The sequence below is a fragment of the Sceloporus occidentalis genome, unplaced genomic scaffold (genome assembly GCF_023333645.1).
Source record: "Sceloporus occidentalis isolate IW3139 unplaced genomic scaffold, rSceOcc1.0.p SCAF_5, whole genome shotgun sequence".
Lineage (NCBI taxonomy): Eukaryota > Metazoa > Chordata > Lepidosauria > Squamata > Phrynosomatidae > Sceloporus > Sceloporus occidentalis.
In genome coordinates this window covers 121,991,229-122,018,166 of record NW_028316985.1, presented here as the reverse complement: position 1 = coordinate 122,018,166, position 26,938 = coordinate 121,991,229, and the positions used below count along the sequence as shown (strand labels likewise).

General features: G+C 39.3%; 1 protein-coding gene across 1 annotated transcript in view; it reads left to right on the top strand.

Moving 5' to 3' along the window:
• Window positions 1–26,938, top strand: part of LOC149312760 (phosphatidylinositol-3-phosphate phosphatase MTMR7) — a 46,671-nt gene that overhangs the window by 14,145 nt on the left and 5,588 nt on the right. The window contains exons 2-11 of the mRNA XM_089525303.1: window positions 4,368–4,490; window positions 6,594–6,756; window positions 12,495–12,652; window positions 12,909–13,037; window positions 13,477–13,611; window positions 17,833–17,965; window positions 22,064–22,173; window positions 23,070–23,195; window positions 23,547–23,596; window positions 26,109–26,309. Coding sequence (XP_089381429.1) covers window positions 4,368–4,490; window positions 6,594–6,756; window positions 12,495–12,652; window positions 12,909–13,037; window positions 13,477–13,611; window positions 17,833–17,965; window positions 22,064–22,173; window positions 23,070–23,195; window positions 23,547–23,596; window positions 26,109–26,309 — 1,328 coding nt within the window. The remainder of the gene's footprint in view (window positions 1–4,367; window positions 4,491–6,593; window positions 6,757–12,494; window positions 12,653–12,908; window positions 13,038–13,476; window positions 13,612–17,832; window positions 17,966–22,063; window positions 22,174–23,069; window positions 23,196–23,546; window positions 23,597–26,108; window positions 26,310–26,938) is intronic.

The following is a 26,938-nucleotide window of genomic DNA, read 5'->3' as shown; positions in this document are numbered from 1 at the left end:
GAGGAAATGCTGTTCGCAAAAATTAATACACTAGATAATCTTATCTAGAGGTTTAGCCAAGCCTGATGGTTTTCAGATGAAATGATACTATTCTGTCCTCCTTGTAAATCTTTTGTCATGATACCTTGCTCTTCTCATAAATCTTTTTTGGGTTTATGTAACTATTATAGAGAATGTGTGTGAACTGTTAATGAATGGTATGCCTCTAAGTCATCAAATTTATTCACACTTTTCAATTATTAGTTTTAACTTTATTACTTTATTTTTTAAAAAATCAAATAAAAATAATAACCCCTTTCTTTGTTATTCTACTCTCTTTCTCAGCAATTAATATTGCAACAAAGAAAAGTGAAAGGAAAGAATGGTATAAAATTAGTTCTTGTTAGTCAGGGAGCGTATAGTTTTCATGATAAAACAGTCTGTTTCTGGGAACAATTCAAAATGGTGGTTGTGATTTTATAAAGTCAGTGTAATTTATATCCAGGCTGTTTGAATGCCCATAGCTCTCCATTTCGGAGAAGGACTTTCTTTCAGTCTCACCACTCTGATAGGGTTGTTTGCAAAGGACACGGAGAGGGCTTTCTTGGTGGTTGCTCTTAGGCTATGGAACTCCCTCTTGCCCCATTCCTGCTCTCCTTTTGCTGGCAGGCTAGGTCCTTTTTTTTGAAACAGGCTTTCAGGTTTTTAACTGGTTATGGCTGAAGAAAGTTTAGTAGGTGTACTGCAGAGGTGGGCCACTGCATAGGTGGTGGGGGCTGTTTTTCTCTTGCGCCCACCTGGTGGACCACATCTGCAAGTTGTCTTTACAAAGATGGCTTTAGTTCATGTGTGTTAATACACAAATATATTCAAATTTAATGAACTGAGAATTCTTTAAATTACATTCTTTAATTTAGTAGTCTCATATTCAGCAAAGCTTGGAAAAGTTCATTTTTAAAATTACAACTCCCAAAAGTTGTCCACCGACATTGGCAGTTACCATGTTCTATGGGCTGGTTAGTTCATTTCCAGGCTGGGTTTTCCAGTTTTTGTCTTCAGCTAGGCCATTTTTAAATGTGTTCTCAAGTACAGACTTCTGTTCTTTTCAGTGTAACTCCAGCTGATTTAAGTACTTTGACCTGGCAATAAGCCGCCTTAAGGGTGAGTTCAGAGCTTACATAGCCCACTCATTTCTCCAGTGGGAATGATGTGAGATGCTCAAAAATAGTTCCCAGAGGCCAAGCTTGCTACAAAATCTGTGCCATGAAAGCAGTGTAGCTTTTTGCTTATTTGGCCAGCTCTTGACATAGGTCAGGGAATATCTAGCCAAGAAATCAGTGAATCATGACTTTTTTTTTAGCAATTGGGTCCAGTCCTAGAGTTCCAGTCTTAACTCATCGTCTCCCAAAATAAAATCTTTGTGGCGAAAAGGACAAAACGGACTAGCCTAGGTAAATCCAAAGATCTCAGAGAAATACTTCAGTATGGTATTCAAATCGTTTACTCCAAGTCTCAAATCGAGTCTCAACTTCTTGCAACATACTTTCAAGTCAAGTCTCAAGTTGAAGCTCAAATCTGGGATCCAACTTTAACAAATATTGGTGGTGGTACGGTGTATGGGGAGATGGAATTTCTATAACTAGAAAACCTGGAAAACAGGCACAAAAATATAAATTGATCACGGGAACTTCTAGGAATGACCATATAACACCAGTCTTGAAGTCCCTGCACTGGCTGCCTATTAGTTTCCGGGCAAAGTACAAGGTGTTGGTGATCACCTTTAAAGCCCTAAATGGCTTGGGCCCAGAGTACTTGAGGGAACACCTTCTTCCCTATTGTCCGTCCCGCACACTAAGGTCCTCTGGAAGAAATCTACTACAGCCAAAAAAATCTAGATTAACATCAGTTTCCCAGAGGGCCTTCTCTACTGCTGCTCCAAAACTATGGAACGACCTGCTGGAGGAGATCCGTCACATCTCCACTCTGACAGCTTTTAAGAAAGCACTCAAGACAGATCTCTTCTGGCAGGCCTTTCCAACTTAGTTACCCTCCCCAGATATAGAGATATTGTCCCTTCATCTGTCTATTTTCCCCGCCTATGTTTTTGCCTTTTTAAAAAATGCTTTTAATGTTTTTAATGTTTTTTATACTATTATTGTTTAATTCTGTTTTAGTACTGGGTATGGGGGGCGGTAGGTCTAGGGTTTGATTTTTAACTCTATTGTAATTGATGTATTTTATTGTTGTAACCCGCCCGGATTCTTCATGATTGGGCGGGCTATAAATAAATCTTTATTATTATTATATTATTATTATAAATTATTATAGACAATTTATCAAGGTTGCATTTTAGAAAAACAAGATTTACTCAACAGCTTGTCTTCTCTGCACATCCAAGGAGCCTTCTAAAGCTATTCCTAGGAGGAGCAGACATGACTCGCCCCCTTAGCACAAGGCATGTTTCTCTGCAAGAAAGAGAAAACATTAGGCAATGGGCTCGAGGTGGAAATCTACAGGAAGCGGAAACTTCCTGTACAGCAGACGCAAAGTACTGCATGACTGATAGGCAAAGAGCAATTAGATGGAAGCGTTATTCAAAGGAGGAAAACCGTTTTCTGTTCTGTAATGTTTTTAGATGAAGTTAGACCAGCATCTTAGTTTCTAAAAATATACAAGTCATGAGTTAAATTGATCAGTGTATCATTTATTGCCAAGTTGAGTCCGAGTTGAGTCACTGAAGCAACTTGATTCTGAGTCAGTTGACTCGATTCAACATCACTGAAATACTCTGTAGCTCTTTTGGGTTAGCTAAACCCAAAATGTAATTTTGATTTGTTCAAATACCTATAGAAGAGGAAGCTTTTTAAAAAAGTGTATTTAAACTTGGTAATCCTTTGAGTGTAGAAAGACAGAAGCAAGCTGTATTTTCTTTTTCATTTCTTGTAATGTAAAATATATCTGTTCTCCCTTCAGGTCCAGGAGGTTTGAAGAACTTTATGTTCCTATATGAGATTATTTGTGTTGTAAGAGCTATGGAAAGGCTCTCCTCTTTGTCCCACTATCTTCCCAGATTCTTTTGATAGAAAGAAGAGAGAAGACCCTCATAGTGGCTGCTCCCAAAGATGGAACTTTGATTTTAGAAATAATCCATCTTTCAATTAATTTAAAATTGTTTTAACACAATTGATTGTTCACTTGTTCTTAAAATAACATGTATATTTTTAAACTGCTGGTGTTGCATGTTTTGACTCATACTGATTTTAATAATTTGTAAGAGGCGGAGTATAAATGTATAAAATAATAATAAATAAAATAATTTTATATATATATATATATATATATATATATATGAGAAATATATTTCTGTGGTTGAGACCTTGCACTAGGAGATGTACATATTTCATGTAGCTATGGCTGCATCTATACTGAAGAATTAATACAGTTGGACATGGCTTTAACTGCCATGGCTTATTGCTTCAAACTCTGGAATTTGTAGTTTTGTGAGATATTTATTTATTTGTTTACGATATTTATACCCTGCCCTTCAGCCCTAAAGGCACTCAGAGCTGCTTACAATTATTATTATTATTATTATTATTATTATTTATATGGTTCCCTGCCCTCAGGCTTACAATCTAAAAAGACATGACACAAAAGGAGAAGGGAATGGTGGTGGGGAAGGGGATCAGGTCTTTAGCCTTCTCTGTCAGGGAGCTCTGGTGCCACAACAAATCACAAATTCCAGGTTTCTGTAGGAGTTCTCTTATGTTCTACGCTGGTCATGTTTAACCTGGAGCAGTGTGTTTAGTTTTGAGTGCCTCATTTGAAGAAGAATGTAGACAAATTGGAGGAAGTTCAGAAAAGAACAACAAGGATGATAAAAGGTATGGGGAACAAAACATAGATTCAGTGGTGAAATTATTGCACTCTTTAAATATCTCAAGAGCAGACATAAAGAGGAGGATACAAGTTTATTCTCAGATGTTAGAACTAGGTCTAATGGTCTTAAATTACAGGAGGGTAGGTTTTGATTGAACATTAGAAAGAACTTCAGTGGAGTGGGTTGGCAGTCAAACTAATTGCCTATAGAGGTGGCGGGGTCTTCTCTGGATGTCTTCAAAAAGAGGCTGGATAGCTACTCTAAATCAGTGGTTCCCAAACACTTGTACTGCAGATATTTTGGACTTCAGCTCCCTTAAGCCAGTTTGGCTGATGTCCAGGGATTCTGGGGGATGAACTCCAAATCCCCCTACAAGACCCAAGTTTGGGAATCATGGCTCTAGGTGGAGATCCTGTATTGAGCAGGGTGTTGGACCATGGCCCATAGGGTCCCTGCCAACTCTATGGTTTATTATTCTATGATTCATTCTCTCTTTCTTTCCTTTTAGGTGGAAAATGTCCGCTTAATTGATGGAATATCTTCCAAAAGAGCTGCACCAGGAACTTTGTACCTAACAGCCACACATGTCATCTTTGTAGAAAATGAGTCAGATACTCGTAAGGAGACATGGGTATGATAGTTTGCATATTATCATAAGGGAAATCATGTAAAGGTTACGATGGTTTGAGACAATGGTATTTAGATAATGGTTAATGATCGGTAGTCTGAAACTGAAGGCATTAAATTGCCTACTTCTACCTAATCCATTTTCAGTATGGTACTTTATAAGGTGAATCTATACCGGTCTAAAAAGTTACCTTGATCCCCATTTTTTTCCAGCTGAACACTTTCCCCCTTCTTCATTCTTTCAATCACATACTCAATTTTTAATTAACGTCTGCTCCCAACCAGCCAAATTCCATAACAAGAAGTTAAACTGAGGATAATAATAGGCCTGAACAGACAGGCCAAAATAAAGCTGCTTCAGGTCATTTTGGAGAAATGCTGTTTAAATTACATGTACATCTTAAGAGGCCAGAAGCTGCCCCAAAGCTGTGCTCCAGTCCTTAGGACTGGAGCATGGCTTTGCCATGGCTTCTGATCTCTTAGGACGCATGCAGCATTTAAACAACATACCTCCAAAGTGACCCGAAGCAGCTTTATTTTGGCCTGTCTGTTCAGGCCCAGTGGTCTTGGTGAACAGTTAAAAGGAGACTTTGTGCTCATAGAAGGCATGATGCACCCTTTCTTCCTTTCCACTGAATATTCTCATACATGTTACCCTCCCACATTTGTGCTCCATTGCAAATATCAGTTTGGAAGCACAGGTTTGCTGGAACAATGTTTGGTCCCACCCTATACTGCTCAGATACTGCATATATTTCCTTTTTCTTCTTCACTTAGGAAGCCTTAAAATGGCTTCAAGGGGGAATGGCTGGATCCCCCATGGATATGAAGGTCCAACTGTAATGTTTTTGTACTAATGTTACTCATAAATCATAATTTCAATATATCGCTCTATTGTGACATAAACAATTAGCAAAATTAAAATTATATTTTTGAATCACAATATCATATGCACAGCCTAAATGTATTTACGTATAGATAGTTTCATATGGTTAAAGTGAAAATTTACTGTGATGTTCTTAAAGTAATTTTTTTAATTTTAAATTCAAAACCTGAGGCCTCCCTTTGCTTCTCCCAGAGCCTTGTCCCACTCATGCCGTCTCTTCCACTGAGCTTCAGTGTTTTAAAGAGATGCAGGTGAACACCACAGCCGGTTTCTATCAAAAGGCAGATGTTTGGAAAGCACTGGTGTCATCCCCCTTAGGGCGCCATCAGGTGCGGACCGCGTGCCCTGTGCCCTACTAGTGACACTCCTGGGCCTTGAAATTATTGGGCCAAAAACAATGGCCTAGGGATAGCCCCTAGTGATATCATGGGGTGGACCTGATGATATCATTAAGCATTATGACTTAAGCAGCAAATATAATTGTTCATAGCTTGTAATCCAGATATTCACATATAGACAGAACTTAGTGTTCCTGGTTGGAAATTACGTGTCTTTACATACTGCAATACTTGATTCATATCTATTACATTTTGCAAAATGCTACAGATTGTATAGCAGTTAGATCTAGAAGTCTTCCTGCCTAAGTGCAGGTTTGTATGCAATCTTGTCAGTCACCTGGAGCTGACTCTACAAAAACTGGTGCATTTTAACCACTACTTGTCAGCCAGGGGTGACCCATGAAATCTGGGGACTAAAAGAGGTGCTCTGAGATCTGGCGTCCCTACTTCCTAGCTTGGCATAAATGATATGCAACATTTTTAGGAAATATTTTATTGTACTTTCCCCAAGGAACAATATAGTAAAACTAAATGAAAAGAAAATTTAAATCTAAAGAAGATTAAAACTTACAATAGACATGTAACCAAAATTTAATATTGCCATTAAGGGAGATTTCAGTTAATTAATTACAATTCTCTCTCCATTACACTTTCTCCATGAGCCATTTACCACTGTGGCTGAGAAATCTTTTTTTTTCTTTTCTTTTCAGGTAGCCAGTTCAGGAACATATGCTTTATATTGGTGTGGAGGGCTGACATTTTGCTGTCTCATATTCATTGTATTCATTAATGCACATGGGATAAATGGATTAAATTGATTCTTCCACGGCAGCACATCTGTGTCGCTGTTCTTCATGTTGTTTTTCCTTTTTCTCCTTTTCAGATTCTTCACAGTCAAATCTCCTCTATTGAGAAACAGGCTACAACAGCTACTGGTTGCCCATTGCTGATTCGTTGCAAGAATTTCCAAAATATTCAGTTCATTATGCCCCAGGAAAGAGATTGCCATGATGTTTACATATCTTTAATACGTCTGGCACGTCCAGGTATGGAATGGAAGTCGAGAAAGTGTACATAGACAGAGACAGATGATTAATCTGAGAAATTTCTTGTAGGTACTTTTTATAGAATGCTGCCAATTGAGAATTCTGTTAGTACACTGTTGCACTACATATCAGAAGCGCACAGGTTCTGTTTACTTTCTTTTAGAGGAGTCCATTCCCATCTGATTATACATTTTTGGAGATAAAATCCAGATTAATACTTTCCCACTATTTGGTACTGTTATCATTTCTTTTCTCTTTAGCCATTCATGATCATAGTATCTCTTAATTTTGTTCCTAATTGGCGAATTATTATCCTGCCATTTCTTTTTAAAATTCTTCTCTTTTTGTTCACAATAGAGGCTGCATAAGTCTCTGTTCTTGTACCTTTTCTTTTACTATTTATATATTTATTTATGCATTTTTCTGTTTTTGCATATGCAAAAACTGTCTCCTTTTCTCCTTTATTTCCTTTTGGTTTTTCTTCTTCCCACCTCTGTTTTCTATTACTTTTCTCGATATCTATTTGCCACTCATCAGTATTTTTCCTTTTATTCCCACTGTTATAACTTGAATGCCCTCTCATGTAAAACCAGTCTTCCCCAATCTGTTGAAGTCCAGAGGACTTTGACCAGAACTCACATCAGCCCTGACTATTGCCTTTGATTCCTGGGGCTCATAGAAGTTGTAACTCAAAACATGCAACAGAGTCTGGGCTGAGGAAAGGAGGTTTAAAACAATGTATCTGGAATGCATCTTTCTAATGGTCATGATTTTATCAGTTTTTAATTATATGATTAGTTTAATAAACTAGTTTATGATTAGTTTAACTATACAGTCGTCCCTGCACATTTGCAGCTTTGACCATTGCAGATTTGATTATTCACAGATTTGAATAATATTTCTCTCTAGGAATCTCTAGGTCCTCTGGCATGACTTTATGACCAGTTTTTGCCAGTTGTGCTGGAAGACCTAGAGATTCTTAGAGAGGTGTTCCCTCAGGTTAAAAAAAGTGTGGGTTTTTTATTTGCAGTTTTCCCACTTTCACTGTGATCCTGTGTCCCTAACACCAGTGAATGTGGTGGGTCCACGATATTTTTAACTTTTCTATAGAGTGGGTTTTTTTTTTTAGTTCTTTCTGTTTTACCCTTTGTAACCTTTGTAAGCTACCTTGGCTCCAGTAGGAGGAAAAAGGTGGAATAAATATAACAACAACAACAACAACAACAACAACAACAACATAATAGTATTTGTGGAGAGTATTGTTTACCCCTTCCTTCCCAAATGACTAAACTTGTGAGTTTGTTTAACTTATCTTCCTTTCATCCTGGACACTACTTAGTTTTTACAGTTTTAGCTTCTCAGTATTCTCAGAAGCATGTTCATTTCTATCCATGAGTAGCACTAATACTGTATATTAGTTTATTATTTTCTTTTCGTGGATGATTACTGTAACGTTTTTCTTTCTGTCCTTTTTCACATCTGCAACCTCATTCTTTTGCGTTGACTCTATTGCCCATCTCAGGTGTTTAGGGTTGCCTGGACATCCATTTCCCATTCCCTGAGATTTCAGGGCCAAAAGCCAAAACTGGGGTCTTGGGTCTGGGGAAGGGGAATGTGAAACAGAACAGAGTACAACTGAACAGTATATCAAACACCAGGACCACAGTCCAATCTTGAGTTAGGATTATATGATGCCTTGTGCTGAATAAATCTATGAAGTTAATAATATTTTTTAAAAGTAATGTGATTCTTGTTTAAACATTAAATTTAGGACTTCTAAAAATGTTATGATTTCAATATAGAATGGAAATGCAAAATGTTAAATATACTGGTTTTAAGCAGCATTGTCATTTTATCCATTTCCCATTCCTTGAAATTTTAGGGCCAAAATCTAAAACAGGTGGATGAGTGTGTGCTTATGATGTTACCAGAGACAGGTTCTTGTGTAACAATTGCAAAAGAATGCGTGTGGGATGTGTATTTGTATGAAGGATGTGGATTTCCTGCACTATCTCCTAAACAAATATTATATATACAATATAGACAACCAGAGGACAAACACAAGGAGAGAGGAAACCTGACCTACGCTACAGAAATAATTTAGTTTGACACCACTTTAAGTGTTGTAGCTCCATCCTATGGAATCCTGGGACATGTAGTTTTACAAGGTCTGGGGACATGTAGTTTTACAAAGAGTGCTGGTGCCTCACAGAACTACAAATCCCAGGGTTCTGTAGGATAGCACCATGGCAGTTAAAGTGGTATCAAACTGCATTATTTCTATGGTCTAGATGCACTCGTAGTCATTTTAAATTCCTATTTATTTAGAACATTTCACGGCTTCATTTTTGTTCCACCTTAATTCTCCTCCCTTTCTCTTCGTCCTTTATGCTTTTTTGTTCTGCTGATAATTTTGTCCTTTTATCTCAAATGTTTCATTTTGAACTTTTGCTTTTTCCCCCTTTTCTTTTTGCAGGGCCATATCTGGCACAATGCTCTGTTCCTTTGCTCAGAATTTTGAAGGAATGCCCGGAGAAGATCTATTTATGTACTCAAGCTTCCTTTCCTTCTGTTCCCCCCTACTCATGTCTTATCAGATTGAAATCCTATGAGCAGGGCTTGTATTTTTAGTGCAGCATATTTAATTTTAAGGTCTATTTTTATTAACAACCCCTTTGTGTTTCAGATGATGGTAGCTTATCATAATGGGACAGTTAGGGCTGTCAGAGTAGATTCCACATTTTAATCAGCCATGGGCAGAGTCTGACTCTTTCAGTCACTGTTGCCTTTAGCTACTGCAAGGTGTGTAGCAAAGAGATAGAAGAGCACAGAGGCATGGGCTCTAGAGTGATGGTTGTTGACATATTGCCTTGCATTAGTAAGCTAAAGTCAATCAAATCCAATGTTTTGCTTCCAGCAATGGTCAGCAGATAGCTCTGGGCATAACAGCACATGAAGGAGATGGCACCAGGGCTGTCAAATACAGCTTGGCTTTTACTGCTGATCCTCATGCTTTCTTTCTTTGATGTTCCTTCTCTGTCTAAACGCACAGGCTAACTGCCCTTCCCACATACATATACCGGTACCTGGAGTGGATGATTACGGTTATAGACCTGGGACCTTTTCATACTAAACAAACTTTGCAGTATGATTCCACTTTAACTGCCATAGCTGTCCTATGGAAACATGGGATTGGCAGTTTAGAGAAAGATAGTTAGAATTCTCAGCCAGAGAGCTCCAATGCCTCACCAGATTGCAGACACCAGGGTACCATAGGATGGACTCATGGCAATTAATCTGGAATCATAGTTCTATAATGGGGTAGTATAAAAGGACCCGGGATATTCTTATAAACATGGCTCAAATACAGGAATGGAACTGCCACAAACTACACTGTGGGGAGCTGTGGGAGGGATGGCAGGAAAATCTAGAAGGGATTCACTCGCTACTTCTTTTCCCTGTGATTTGTTCCTAGTGTCTAGTACTTAGAAGTATACTGACTATATAGGGAATTTATAGGTGTCCAGGGCCATGAAGCCCCAAGGACACCCCTTTTCCACATCACGGAAAAGTGGTATTTTGCCACTTCTCCATGGTCCGGAAAAACTCTGGATTGGAGCTGCAGGGCTGCTGGTGAGGCTGCCCTGCCCCCAACCTGGAGCAAAAAGAGGCGCCACAGACCTGCCTCTTTGGGGCAGTCTGTATTGCGCCTTTGATTGAAAGGCTCTGGATTATCCTTCATGCATTTGCATACTATCTCTTTTTTAAAAAGCTGAAACCAGTGTTAACTTAGTGTTAATAGAGACTGCATTTAGTCAGCCATGCACCTTCTCTCAGCCACCTTCAGTCAATGGCATGAAGTTCTAATATTATATAAAAGAGAAAGTAATTTGAAATGTTTTTGCACTCCCCCTAGGCCAGTGTAACAAAAGGCACACCCCTCTCCATACTCACACAAGTGCATGGTACTCAGAGTTGCTGGCCCAGGTACTTTGATATATGCAGAAGGCATTTCTCCCAATCCCTTCTCCCTCTCCCTGTCAGTAAAAATGTGTGCTCTTCTTTCATGATACCTACATTCTGCTGTCTGAGGCAATTGTCACACTACCCCTAATGGTAGGGCCAGTTCTGCCCTCTCCCCTTATAATTGAATGGAAAATCCCATTCAAATGTTACTTGCAGGAGTAAGACAATTGTCATGGCTGAACATACCAAGGAAGAGTCAATCTCCAAGGAAAGATCTATAAAATGTAAATATGAAGGGACATGTAAGAGGATAGGAACACATAATGGACCTAGTTTTAGATGGGGCTGTAAGCTTTTAGAAAAGCAGGATGGGGGTAATTTGATTCTATGCAAGTTGTGAAAGAAGGCCATGAACTCCCTGCTCTGCTTTATCCAGGCTAACTTTGTCAAACACATTTTACAACCTGTGAAGAGGAAGCAGCTTTGCATTTTGCACATTGTAACTGAAATGTTGATAAAACATTCAGCTGAAACTAGGACACCGTTGTTCTAATTTAATTTAGCTGTAAGAATTTCCAGCCAGTGATGTTAGCAGGTGTTATGGATGACTTTAATGCATGTTTTGGACACTGGTGAGCAAATACATGTCCGAATTCCACCCAGCTCTTTCTCTTAAAGATCTTTTTGGTAAGCTATATATAACAAGTGTATATAAGCAAACGAGACAGTGGACATATACTCATGCCATGACAATAGACAGAGAGAGAAGGAGAGAGATAAAAGTATGAGCTCTAGAAAAAGCTTGAACCCTCTATTTTTAAACTCCAATTTAATGTTTTGAATGTACTTGTTTCTTCTTTATTTTTATTACACTACTCAATTTATATTTCTGATGTTGATAAGTGATATCAGCATACACCACAGTCCAGCTCTTTTCTCTCTCATAAAAAGGTATTTATGGCCCGATACACATGGGCATGAAGCGCCGTGCTGGCACCGATTCTATGGTTAGGGACTGTGCACCAAACACACGGTCCCTAACGCTAGTATGGCACGATGGCACAATAATGGCAATGTCCCGTCCATACAGGTGCCACCATTTTGATGTAAGTGACGCGTGGCATCTGCATGTCGCCATATGTTGCTTACGTCACGAGTGTGCTAGTGGCGGACTTGAGATGTCACTCCGGCACCACAAAAAGAACCTGGAAATACTGGGTTCTTTTTACTCTGGAGTGACAGCACGTGGTTTGGGGGCTGTGCCATCCCTCCGGAGAAAAAATGGGCACCAGCAGGGTGCCATTTCTCAGCAATCTGTACTGTGCCTATGAGTGTTGGATTGTTATAAAATTTCAGTAGTGGTGAACATTCAAATGTGCAGCCCATCAAAAGCAATGCAGCAAAGTCAAATTACATCTACATTTGAATACCAATTTGGTTGTTTTCCTAATTTAAGTTGGGCAGTTCTTCACTTAGCAAAGGATGAACATTTTGCAGATGAATTCACTGGGGGGAAAATGAGCTTTCCTCAAATTTCAGATTTAGAATGTCCAGACAGACAAAATACAGAGCTTGCCTGAAATTTCCCCAAGATTCTTCATATACACAAGAGAAGACCGTCTTACAAATTACAATCTTCATTTTTGAAAATAATTTTTGAACAGTGTGACAGTTGGAACAACTAAGCAAATAAATGTCAATGGTTGTGGTGCAATAATAATAATCCAAATGGATTAATAGTGTCTGTCTCTGTCTTTTTTTCTTTTATTCAGTAAAATATGAAGAGTTATACTGTTTTTCTTTCAACCCCAAATTAAACAAAGAAGAGCGAGAACAAGGCTGGAATTTGACCAACTTGAAGGAAGAGTATAATCGCATGGGGGTTCCAAATAATTACTGGCAGATCAGTGATGTCAACAGAGATTATCGAGTGAGTTGCTGCTATTGAAGGTATATGTAGCGTAAACTGCTTGTGAGGAACATGAAGGAAGATGGCTTCCTCATTCCCTTCTTGTATCATCCTGGACCTAAAGAGCTCAGTTTGTAATGATCTTGAGCCCCAAAACCATAGTTTGTTGAATTGTGTATTTGTCTCATCGGTTAAATGTTCTACAGTGTAGTTCTACATTTCTGCTTCAGTTTACCAACCAAGAATATGTAATTATATTTCCTTTATTTTTGAACAGGTGTGTGACTCATATCCCACTGAAGTATATGTGCCCAAATCAGCCACTGCCCATATTATTGTGGGAAGCTCTAAATTCCGCAGTAGGAGGCGCTTCCCAGCACTTTCCTACTTCTACAAGCAGAATAATGTAAGTGTGGATTGACATTTTAGATAATTTAATTCACTTTGCTTTCTTTGCAAGAGCCCACACATTCTGCATGCCTAAATGACCATTTCCATATGTTTAAGGGACAAAATGGAAGAGTCTGCAGCTGATGCACTGAAGGAATCCTGAGAGACCTTAGTTGCTATTCATACCAAGCATGCGTCTTGGCTTGAAAACACTGTGTGGTGTATAATGGCTACTTCCTTGAAACCAAGCCCTATGTTCGGAATGAAACAAGAAGCCTTTGAAAGCCTTATTGAGTTACCAGGATGCCAGTTGCTTATCCCTAATCTAAGACATGCTTTTATTTCTCAAGTGGCAAACCTCTGGAAGTGTTTCCTCTTTCCAAATGTTCAGTTCCATTTAGCCATACTATGTTTGTTGATGTAAATATTTCTGTCCCTATTTTGCTTTCTCACAGGCTTCTATATGCAGGAGCAGCCAGCCTCTCTCAGGCTTCAGTGCTCGGTGCCTTGAAGATGAACAGATGCTACAATCCATCAGAAAGGCAAATCCAGGAAGTGATTTCATCTACGTTGTTGATACACGGCCCAAAGTAAGAGGATTCCCACTCTGCTGTGTGATTATTATTTCTGAGTATCGACTGCTGTGTTCCTGAAGAGCTAGAATAGGGTGCTTGTAAAAGTATGTATGTCAAAGTGGACTGAAATGAAATAGTCGGTCTTGAATTCACATTTGAAATCAGTTAGGGAATATGGACAATTGCTGTAACCTAAATGCTATAATTGCAGTAAGAGCTCTTGAATTGCACTTAAAGGGTAACTCCAAAGAGTCTTCCAACTTTGTAGACTGTAGCATACATGTCCCAATGGCTTCCTTCTGTGTGTGGTGTCAAGGGGATCAATATTCCATATTGATGTGGGAGACTTCCATGTATATAACAACATGTTGCATACTATCAGAGAAGTTGTCAAAGACTTGAAGTAGAATTCTGCAGGGATTTGTTAAGTGTGAGTTTCCAGAACATGTGTACTGTAGTCAGAACTACAAACCTTATCATTGACTTCTGCAACGTTACTACCTCCAACTGACTTGGCAAGTTTATTATTGTACTCAGAGCATCCAGCTTGAAAGAGTTTCTTTGCAACAGGCAGCGTAGTTGATTATTTTGGTAGCACATGAGCTGTATATTCTACGCCTGGAATATAATGCAATTTTCTCAGGTCATTCATTTTCAAAAAGTGTTCATTTTTGATGGTTCACTTATATCTCTGGTAAATCAACACAGATCATCAAAAAAATAAACTTCTAGGAACATATTTGCATATTTTATCTACTGTAGTAATGAAGAGAGATTGCCCTCTTCTGGATGAGTTGAGCAGTTGAAAGTAATACAGTACTATGTTTCAGTTGCTCAAAATGTTTATTTAGTAGCTCTCAGCAAGATGCCAAGTTAAATGTTTTTATTTTTATTTTCATTTTATTTTAGTGCTGCCAATGTTAGAGTGCGTCCCACCGCTTCTGCTGTGCCAAAAAACAAGACTGTTGCTACCTTCCCTGTTCTGTTATGAAGGAAATAGGGATTGTATTGGAGGTGTTCAGTAGGGAATCAGTATGAGTGTAGCATTTAGAGACAAGTGCAAAGACTTATTGGCTGGAAACTGTCCCCACATGGGCTAATTTTCTTAAGGTGTTTCCGTGTCAGGAGTATTATAATGGGCTGACATGAATGTAATGGATATATGGCATTGTTTTATCAAACTGAGGATTACACTAGCACCAGATTTTTAATCCATTGCTATTCCAAGAAGCTCAGAGCGCCACATAGAGTGATGGTACCCCTATATTTTATTTTCTGAGATAGAGCAGGATGGCTGGCCTGACATTGTCCTGTAAGCTTTGTAACTGAACAGAGATTTGAATCCAAGTTTCCAAAGGATGTAATATGTATTAAAACCAATCACAGTATTCCATTACAGTCTAGCATGAATAGGTCCAGAGTTAGGTTAGGTAGAAACCAGCATGGTTCTCTAAGGCTGCGGTCAACAGGGGTAGTGAATAGATTCATTTGACTCCCTAATTGTATTCTTTTACTTTTTCCCATAGAAATAAAAGTCTGACATGACTCCTATGGAGAAAGGTAAACAACAGGCATGATTCAACACAAACTAGTTTAGCATGCTGACTCTCAGTTGTCATTACAACATATGGCATGTGATTAGAAGAAATGCTTATATATTTCCAAAATATATCTGCTCCCTCCATATATTACTGGATATTTTTCCAGGAAAGACCAGTTCATCTGATGTTGGGACTGAACCCCTCCTGCCACTCACATAGAGCTTGGGAACGTTGGTGTTAGTATTACTATGTGGAGGAGTAATGTTCACACATTAGTGTTAGTACCAATGCATTAGTGTTCCCCTGCCCCTCCAAACTAAACAATTCATTCTTGGACCTGAGAAGAGCTGGGATTCTGAATCGATGGACTCTATATTGTCAGAGATATCTGTTGTGCCTTGTCTCCCATGGAAGGGCATTGCACAAGGTGGGAGCAGCCACCAAGAAGGCTCTCTTGTGTCTGCACAAGTGGGACTGTGGTCTTGGTGGGACCGAGAGAAAGCCTTCTTCTGAAGATTTTAGGGCTCTAGAAGGTCCATATAGGTAGATATAAGAGATAGGAGAGATAATTCATTACTGTGAAATCACTGAGACAATTTGATAAAATTAATTGGTTAGGTCTCAATACTTTAAATAGTTAAACTTAAAATTGCCATTTAAAATGAATGGACATTGCTGAGTTAAAACATGAACAATTAAAACATGGGCACTACTAGAATTAAGTATAAGAAGAAACATTAATTGTTGCTGGAAAAAAATCACAGTGCTGATTTTAAACAATTAAGAGAAGAAGAAAAAATAAATCACTTTTAACAGACAATTTTAACAGGCTAGAAGTAAAAAGTAATCTTTCTTCTCCCCCCACCACCTTGTCCCCAAGGACTCACCATTTCCATGAAAAAGTAAAAAGGGAACCTTAGGCGGGATACAGACGGGCAAAAAGGGGTGTATTCATGACGTCATGAAGGTAGAGCCTTCAGACGGGCCTTACCTGAATGCCGCCATGAACACGCCCCCCGCACGCCCCAAGCGGGAAGAGGCGGCATTAAAAAGGTGCTGCTTTTCTCCGCTTCTTTTCCGTTTGATGCGCAGCTGCGCAGCTCCGTCTGTAAGCTGCTGCACCGGTACGTCAGAATTGCTACGCCGCTAATTTAAGTTGCCCATTTAAAAGCTCCGTGTCTGCTGCGTCACATAATGAGTCGGGGTCCTGGAACATGTGCAGTTTGCAGTCAGGCTTTAATTGCAGCGTCAGAGGCCATGCAGGTGTGGAAGCTGCAGCACAGCTGCAGCGCATTTTAAGACTCGTAACCCTAACCCTAACCCTAACCCTAACCCTAACCCTAGAGCAACATGTACGCATGCGCTGCTTGGAAAGTTTGGACTTTAAAGTGAGCCCCTACACACATTCCTGTGCCATTTTCACCTAACAATAAAAACCGCTAAAACTGTAAATATTTACATATGTACAAGGGAGGTGATGGGGGATGGCAGGGGGACAGCGGTGGCAGCGGCGACAGCTGTGGCTGTGCATTGCAGATTCAGCAGGAGCGCGGGGACCAAAGGAGAGGAGGCATCCATGATGCTGGTGACACCACCAACGTGCAAGCGGACAAGGATGCCAACACCAGCTGATCACCAGCTGGCAGGAGACCACCATTGTTCTTGGGCAGAGCGGGGGGGAAAGTTTTAAAGGGGCTTGGGCACTTTAAATGTGCCCATAGGCTTTCTGCCGCCGCTGCTTAGCGCTGCAGCTGCGCATCCGCCAGCCGGCAAAGGAAAAAAAAAGCCCCGTTTTTGGCCGCCCGTGAGGAAGCTGCCTCTCTCTTTGCAGCGTCCTCCGAGGCGGCGGTTTGGAAACTGCGGGTCAGAAACGGCCCCAGGCGAGGCGTCTTCACTGCCCCCCATGTGGAAGCCCCATCTCCTGAGCCACGCCCCCGGGGTGGGCGGTCTGGAGGCTCCGTATTCAGCAGAATACACCTCCAAGACGTCTTCCCCTGCCCGTTTGTATCCCGCCTTAGAGACCCAGTGAAATAAAGAATAATTCTGTTTACTGCCCCATTGATCCCAGACTTTGAGAGTTTTGCCTAGTGGTCTTTGCTTAGCCTCATTCTGGGCACCTTCATGATAAGACTGTAATGGAAGGTTTAGACTGGCTTTAATGCATATTATGTCCTTTGGAGACCTGGTACCACATCTCTGCTCAGCAACGCTTACAGGGAAACATTAGGTCAGTCAGCCTGACTTATCTCATAAAATAAAATTTGGGGGTACTATTACTGTGTATGGTGTTTGGAGAGTTTGAAATAACAGTGGGATAACAGTAAACATGTAGAATAACATTAAAAAGGCCCTTAAAATTGGAGCTCCAGTTTTGCCTGAAGTATTCCCTTACCGTACATAATCATTTAACTGGTGGCTTTAGAGTAAGGATGGGCAACATGTGTTGCCACATTGCAACTTTCATAGTCCTTACTCTGTGCTGCCTTAGAACAGATGGGAACTGCTGGAGATATAAGAGACAGAGATATCCATCCCTGCTTTGTGGTTTGGATTTGCAGCAAAATTAGGATCTGATTGTGTTTTTCTTTTCTACATATTGCACATAATTTATTTATTTTATGATAACAGAATAAACATTTATCATACATTAACAGAATAATCCTTCATTTCTCTCTCCCCTCTTCTGTCCTTGCAGCTCAATGCAATGGCAAACAGAGCAGCTGGGAAGGGATACGAAAATGAGGACAATTACTCTAACATCAAGTTTCACTTCATAGGTATTGAGAACATCCATGTCATGAGGAGCAGCCTCCAAAAAATGCTTGAAGGTAAAATTTTGTTTGTGTTATATATGGAGGGCAGTTTGAACTGCTTGCATTTCAACTGTGTTCTTTGGTTTGATGAGATTCTAAGAGATTAAAAAATATTAGTACCTCTGCATTTCAGCTGCAACTATTAATATTGTACAAAAATATGTTATGGCTCTAGTGCTAAGGTGTCAGTCCTAAGGCATTAGTTCTGTTAAATATGCTAACAAACTGCCTTAGACTAAATCAGACCACTGGTTTCTGTAGCATAGTAATATCTACTCCAGCCTTCTCCAACCTATTCCTTGCCAATGAATTACCAGTTTGGCTTGAGATGAATGTTATTTGTAGTCTGACACATGTTGAGAGCATTAGAGTGGAGAAGGCTGGTTTGCTGAAATCAGTGATTGCTTCGCAAAGCATAGCTGTTTTAGCATTCTTACTTCCGGAGATTCCAGTAGAGCTCAAAAACAGAAGAATTCTTCTACATGCAAAGCATGATCTCTGTCACTGATTTATGATTCTTACCTGACAGTAACATAAGTGGGACTTAATTTTGATGTAACATTCAAAAGAACCATTGCCTATTTATGGTACAGGTGAGCTCTCAATCTCCACTATCCACACATATGGGACAATTCTCCCAAAGCACACCTACGTCAGCCTAATTTCATAGAATCAATTTTTCCAGGTCACTGTTCTGACAATTGCATGTCTTATTCATGGGGGTGGGGGGTGGAGGTGGATGGGAATTGCCTTTTTAATGTAGAAGGAAAGACTTTTCACTTGTTTCAACAATATTGCATATAAAAAGTGTCGCTGGGCAGGTTCACACATGTGTGCTTATCTCTTAGCTTTTCTCTGTTTGGGCTCACATGTGTCTACAAATATGTCAAATGTACCTGGTAGTTAGCAGCACATAAACGGACTCCACTGAAAACACTGCATTTCAAGGGAAAGTGAGAAGATATAAAAATGTTCAGTGTTGTATTATACCAGTGATGGCCTGCTCACACATGTAGGTTTCCACCAATTGCAGACCATGCATGAATGAGTCTTGGAGTCTGTCAACAGGATATGTTCATTTTCTCCTTTGAAAAGCATTCTGTCTTGAGGAACATGACATGATATAATGGCACAGAAAGAGTTCTTTCCTGTTAATACCAATGACTCATTCCCTGATAATGCAGTTGTCAAGTGAGCCTACTCTTTTTCATTCAACTTTTTGGAAAGAAGAGGAGGTATCATTTTCTCCTTTTTGGGATCAGGTTTATCGGTTGTGCAGATTCTGTCTTGCTTTAAGTTAAGATCTGCATAAATTGTCTATTATAACAAACCTTACTAAAGGGGTGGGGAAACTTTGACTTTTAGAAACCCTAGTCAATATAGCTAATGGTAAGGAACTTTGGAAATTGTAGCACAGAATATCTGAGGGACCCAAAGTTCCTCAAACTTACCTTAAAGAAGGGGTTCCCAACCTCTGCTCTGAAGAGCCCTTAGGGCTCCTTGTGCACTTTCCAGTTGCTCTGCACCTGCTCCGGGAAAATGAAAGAAATAAAAATAGAATGAAATTAAAGAATAAGAATATATTCTTATATATACTCCTAAACACCATTAACTTGTAAGACATAGGGTAGTTCTCTTAGGGGCTCTGCCATAGAAATAAGGGCTCTGTGTGTCAAAAAGTTTGGGAACCCCTGCCTTAAAGGATAGGGCAAGGAGAGACAAAAGAAAGGAGCTGATTTGAGCAGAATTAAGATTTGGATGTGAGAATTTACCATTCAGCCATGAAACATACTTGGGCAATTCATCCTCTTAATCTTGCCAGCCTATCTGTCTTTTTGTAAAGATGGTGTGAGATAAGTTCATATAGCTGAGCCCTATAGACGAAATGTAAAAAGCAAATGAAAAATCAGACCATAATAATATAATATTTATATCCTGCCTCTCTACAAAATGCAATTGGGGCAGCTTACAAGATTAAAATATACAGTCCGAACCCTCAACCCTCCCCCCTTAAAATACAATTAAACAATGTAGAATTTAAAACATAAAACATACAGTCTTTACTTCTTTCTTTAATATTTATTGTTTAGAGGGCTAAAACTCTATCACTGCATTTTCTCTCTTTCCCATCCTTCTTTATCAGTCAGGAATAAAACAAGGTCAACTTGTGAACTGCTGAACTTGCAGGAAATTTGATCAACTTCCCCCTCCCATTCCATGTTGCTTTTGGTGCTTAAGGCTGGATCTGCCCTGCATTCTTGTCTCTGCAGATCCTTTCTGTAGATTAATGTTAGCAGTGATGATACACTGATCTTGGAAGCGCCAGTGGATCTAACAAGAATTTTTGCTTAGTAATAGAATTCCTTGCTAAATAAATTCACTGTTGAACTCCAGGTCAGTGGCCAACATCACTAGCTGTATATGTGACGTACGTTGGCAATTTAGGGTTTTATGGACTTTGCTTGCATAAGTGGAGAGCAAATATTGATTTTGATAGGGGTGCATAGCTCTATTTTGGCTTTATCTATGCTTTGCAAACAGGAGGCAGCCATCTCAGATCAAATCCAGCTGTTAATGGATTGCTCTCCCATCTGGTGGGTACATTAATCATTTGACAGGTTTCTTGCTGTCACTGGTCCATCCTGAGGACAGTTTTGTGAGATACCTTTTTTTTAAAAAAATGGCTTTTTTTGATAGATGGTGGAAAGAACCCATAGTTGAAAGATTAGAATACAGTAATGTCTTCATTGAGGCAAGCAGAGGCTTACAAGTCAAATGCATCAGATGCTTCTTTATAGCCTGTTTGTTGATCTAGACCAATATTGTCTAGATCGACAAATGGAGGCAAATCTTCCATGTCAGGCAGAGACAGAACTTGAAAAAGTTCCTTTTTTGGACTACAACTTTAGAATATCCTGGCCATGCTGGTTCTCTGAGATTTCAGAAAGGAATTTTCCTAGTCCTATCTAGAAATACCAGGAACTTGGGACAACCTTGGAACAAAAATCTTCAAAAAGATTTTCAGTTTAGCTAGCATCTCCCTTTCCTTAGTGTCTACTTCCTAAACTACTATTCCTCTATAGAGTCTTCTCATTAAGAATTGTTTCAGGATTTCTGCCCTTTAGGTTATGGCAGACAACATATATTTAATGAGTAATGTGGATTTTTAATATAGGTTATACCCTTTCAAAATGTATTATCTAGGCAACACAAGTGAGAATGGTGCCAATGGTTCAGAACTCTAAGGCATTCTTCCCAACAACTACCCTAACACACAAAGCTTTAATGAGAATAAGCTCCTATATTTCTCAAGGGCCAGTTTCCTGCAGATCATTTTCATTTGTATCTTTGATTAAAGTCCATGAATAAAGGCGTCTTGTTAGCTTCATTTTTGTATAAGAAGGAAGGGGAGGGGATATTAGCATCTTAATGTTAGATTCAGCATGATGGGATTAAGACCTGAATCACACAGATATATCCATAATTTGATTTATCTATACTTTATTATATTACACTTCGAGGTAGTTGACACAATAACCCCACCAACAGTGAAAGAATATATGGAGGTGAATCTGAGAGCCACATCAGTTAGTCACACCCTTATTACCACCCATAGTACAGATGGTTCCCAACTGTATGTATGCCATGCACATAAAGAGAGAGACTGACCAGTGCCCATGCTGGCTGTGGCATTCTGTAAATTGTAGTTCAAGAAAATGACTTTTTTCATGCTCTGGATCGATTTTGAGTCGGAAGGATAGCCAGGAGGTAAGAGACTAAGCAGCCTGCTTTTAATGTCAATCAAAATTGTTTCCTCTCTGGATTGCTCTTCATTTAAAAAAGTGGGCTTTATTGTATAGCTTAGCTTGTAACTCTTATTTTCTTCCTAAATGTATGTCTTGATTTCATTTAAAAGCACTCAGCTTTATGGTGACATGAGAAGCTTGTGGGATCTGTGATAGCCTGGTCACACTTACAAAACATTTTGCCAGAAAGATGATGAATAGCATGTGTGAACCAACACCTTCAAACACTTTATTGATGTGATATATATTTGAACGTATAAAAATAATTTAAAAAAATATTCTAATCAATTTTGCTAATTTTGCTAAGTTTGCGAACTGAGATCTCCTTCAATGAGTGATTTCCTCTGGGGGCTAGAAAATTCAGGCTGGCTGAAGCACATCAAAGCAATCATGGATGCAGGAATCTTTATCGCAAAGGTACAGTCTACTTCTTAACTGTAAAAGAAAATAGGGAATGTGCTGATCCAGGAAACATGGTTGTGTCCTGTGGGCTCACTGTTCCTGTAGGGGATGTATTAAGTAAGACACTGATGTGACACAGATACATTACATTTTGGTGTGAGAGAAGGAGACAGTAGGTCCCTTGTGGAGCACTATTAAGCCAACAAGTTGTGGGCAGGATCTGTTAGCTCTGTCCAATAGCTCTGTTAGCCAACCCATGTATCTGTTCTTCATTGCATCACATTCCCAACATCCAGGATACTTTCCTACAGAGCGTTTGTTTGTGTTTACATCTATGTGGATTATTAAACAAAAACATTTCAGCTGGGACTCGAGCACTGACAAGGTACTTTAACTGTATAGCATTGCCTAGAGTCCCAGTGGCCATGCTAGTTAGGGAAGGTTGGGAACTATAAACTTTTCAGTCTCTAGGAAGAGAGAAGATGATGCAGAGAAAAATGGCATAGAGCAACAAGTGTGGTGGTTGAACTGTCTTGAGTGGTCTGTGACTAATGGCCATGCTGGATGGGGACGGTGAGAATTATAGTGCTACACATATTTAGAGCACTAGGTTGAGAAAGCTGATAAAAAGCATGTGCTTCAGCAATGAGCCATGGCCTCTCCCCAAGTAATTGAGTATTTTGGTCTGCTTTCTCCCACAACTTTGCATCTCTTTGAGAGAAAGAGTGTTCAGTAAGGAACAGAGAGTAAGCTCTGGTGCCACAACAAAATGCCATTCCCAGAATGTCGTAGCATAGAGTCATGGCAGTTAAAGTGGGGTCAAACCGGATTATTGCTCCAGTGCAGATGCAGCCTAAGAGAATGTTACTCTTTTGCCCACATACATCTTTTCTCCTTCTCTTTTTTTAAAGGCTGTGGCCGAAGAAGGTGTGAGTGTTCTTGTTCACTGTTCTGATGGATGGGACCGGACATCTCAAGTTTGCTCTGTAGCAAGCCTTCTGTTAGACCCATATTACCGAACTATGAAAGGCTTTATGGTAAGCATGCTGGCTTTGGCTTATGGGAAGTTATGTACTCTATAATTAATTGAATGAGGGGGAGGTGTTTCTTAGTGATTACCAAACTCTGGTCCTCCAAGTGTTTTGGACTTCTGCCCCCAGAATCATAGACTATTGACCAAGATAGCTGAGGTTTCTGGGAGCTGAAGTCTGAAACACCTGGAGGACCAGTATTTAGGTGATCACTGCACTACAGGATGATTGAAGTAGTCTAAGTATCTATGAGATAGGATTGTCAGTCTAGACTGATGGAGAAAATCAGTTTTTGCTTGCTTATAAATGCAGGTGTTTTTCATTGGATGGTTCTGACATTCTTTTTTCTCATTTTAGGTATTAATTGATAAAGACTGGGTTTCATTTGGCCATAAATTTAATCATAGGTAAATATGATTTCATATAAATAGATTTTGTGAGTCTAAATGCACTTGAATATGACTTCTTTGCTTCCAGACACTAAATGAACAGTGCTTTCTGAGTAATGTACATTGCCCCTATGAGTTATTTCGGTATGGAGGGATCTTTGGCCCTCCAGACATTTTGGCTTAAAACATCTATAAATCCTTAACATTGACTATGCCAGATATGGCTGACAGCAGCTTTAGGCCAAAATATCTGATGGGCCAAATGTTCTCCAGGTCTGAGATATACATTTCATTTGTTCTGTCTTTGCCTACAAGCAAATGCATTTGTTCTGTCCTGTGTACCAACAACTATAGCTTTGACTAGAAATAACAGTGTTCCCAAACTTTGACTGCAGTGATGGCAGAAGATGAGAAGCAATTGCTTTCTACATGGCTATACCAGCTATGCCTTTTCCACAATGATAAAACCAACATCAGCCAAGGCATAATGTTGTAAAGTAAATGGGTTGACACAGATATAATCCTAAAACAGAGAGCAAGCTATGTTGTGCTTGTTGGAAACGTGCTGTGATATTTTAAATTCTTAGTGGCATCACAGTTCAGTAGGATCATGAGGAAGGCACAATTTGCTTTGATAGGAGACCTGACATATTTTTCAGTGCATTGACTCTCTTAAACAGTATTTTTTGACTTGGATCATGTAGTCTCTCTTCAGTGCACAGGATGGATCTGAATTCAGTGCATTTTCCTATTTAAAGGGGGTGGAGAGTGAGAAGTTGACTTTTGACATTTTTTGCTTCCTCCAGTAGCTCCCAACTCTTTCCTGTCATGCTGTTTTGGAGGGTTTCCTAGGATTCTGGAGCTAGTTCCCTGACAGCATCGTAGGTTGAAGGGGAAAATAGGAATCTTCATCTCATGAAGCATGGATGGTGCTGTGTATGTTTTTAGCAATACCTGGCAGAGATGTAATAACAATTTGCAGATGTTATCATCTTCAGTGAGGAATTGTGTCTTGATGCATCAAGACTCTCTGTGGAGAAAATTATTAATTGCTGTATGGGTTTTCACATTTTGAGAATGTCTTGTGGAAAAAAATGAGCTTTTAATGCAAATACACTGTTTTCTTTGCAAAAAGGGGAGTTACAAAGGAAACTGCACAAAAGACAACATTTTCCATTGAGGGGGATTTAATGCAAAAACGAAGGGGCTTTTTTTTTTTGTACAAATGAATTTTTTTGGGGGAAATTCAAAGTGTACAAAATAATAGAAAATTACAAAAACTAAAGTCACCCAGTGGGTAAGAAAATGGCGAAATGATATGTTCTTGGTGTGAGAATGAAATAAGTGAAGATTTACATAATTAGTGCGTAAGCCTTATGGTTGCCATGAGGTTTATCTGTCACTGCCATTTTTACCTGAGTATTTTGGGAGAGAAGTTGCTGATAGGGACAGCTTGGAAGGCTGTAACATTCCTCAGATAAAATGCCTAAATTGGAGTTATGACATAATTTAGTTTAAAACACTTTTATCTAGAGCAGCCCTATTAAGAATTTGGCAGCATTCAGTTAACAGTTAACTCATTATTATGTTGTAATTGTATATATTTAGCTCTCTCTCTCTCTCTATATATATATATATACACACACACACACACACACACACACACACACAATGGGCCCTTCCCTTATGCAAGGGATCCATTCCAGACCCCACTGCGCAAGGGAAATACCGCATATGGTGGAGCCCCATTAAGAACAATGGGACTTGTGCCCGTGGTGCAACGTGGCGTGTGTCCCATGGGTGCACACACCATTGCTTTTTCTGGTGCGGCTTTCAGCATATGCTGAAAGATGCATATAATGCACATCAGCCATGAAACCCACTGGCTGACCTTGGGCAAGTCACATTTTTCAGCCCCAGGGGAATAAATAAATCCCTCTCTGAACAAATCTTACCAAGGAAACCCTATTATAGGTTCGCCTTAGGATTAGCATAAATTGGAAACGACTTGAAGGGACACAGCAGCAACATATATATATTTCCCCACGAAGAAACTTTGCTAGACTCTTATATTTGAACATTCTCTGGTTTTACGTGAATCAAATGTCTGTGTTTTATCTAGCATACTGTCATACATACATCAAGGCAGATTTAGGCAAAATTATACACTTTACCTTAGCATTAAGGTGGGAATAATGACAAAGCACTGTTTTAAAAAACAAAAGAAGAAAAATATTAAACTGAAATTTAGAGCTGATCTGCAGTGGCAGCTGGAGGCTCCATTGTCAGTGAGTCAGTGAATGTGCTCAGTTTTTCAGTCTAAACTTTAAAGAAGCTATCCAAGGAGCTGCACCCTGTTCCCAGAATATATTTAGCAAGTTGGATCTGTCCTTTAAAATGTAGATCATAATCCAAAACAGATTTGCACTCACTACCCAACATCAGAGCCATCTACCACCATGGACTTGCTGTGATACAAATTCCCATTAATTTCCAAGAACTCACATTTTTTCTTTCCTCTTTGGGTTAGGTATGGCAATTTAGATGGAGACCCAAAAGAAATATCTCCAGTCATTGATCAGTTCATCGAATGTGTTTGGCAGCTTATGGAACAATTTCCTTGTGCCTTTGAATTCAATGAAAGGTTTCTGATCCATATACAGCATCATATCTATTCCTGCCAGTTTGGGAACTTCCTGTGCAACAGTCAGAAGGAAAGGCAAGAGCTGAAGTAAGGAAGTCTTATATCTTAATATCTTAATCTTAATACAATACATCATCCAGTATTTTGCAGGTTTTTTTTCAATGAACGGAAGACTGCTAAAAGCCAGGCATAAACCATGCATGTTTTTGGTCAGCAACTTCCATGTTAAATGCAAACAGCATTGCAATTATTTCTTTACTATTTATTAAAAATAGGTTTTAGGTCACCTTTGAGGGTCAAAGTCCACTTAAGGTGGCTTATATAGTGAAACCCAAATATTATAATAGGGGATGAGGAGAGAAGAAACATCAGTAAATAGCCAACATATCCATCACAGAACATGAAAAAACATTGCAGCTAACCACCCTTCAAAAGAAAACCCATGTCAGCAGAAAAGCAAAGAAAACAGTCTTGTCAGAGTGGCAGGGACTGTATGATAATATATTTTCTTGAAAAATGGAAGGGATCAGAATTTTGCCATGGTTTGTAAAAGTTCTTGTAAAAGTTCATTGTCCTAGGCATATTTCCTTATTTTCCAGATTTATTGTCTCTAAAAAAAAGTACTAGGTGGTATAGGTTTGGTGGAGGAATATTTCAGCAAGCCCTCATCCATGTTTTACAAGACTACAGTTCCCAGGATGCCATTTGTGTGTGAG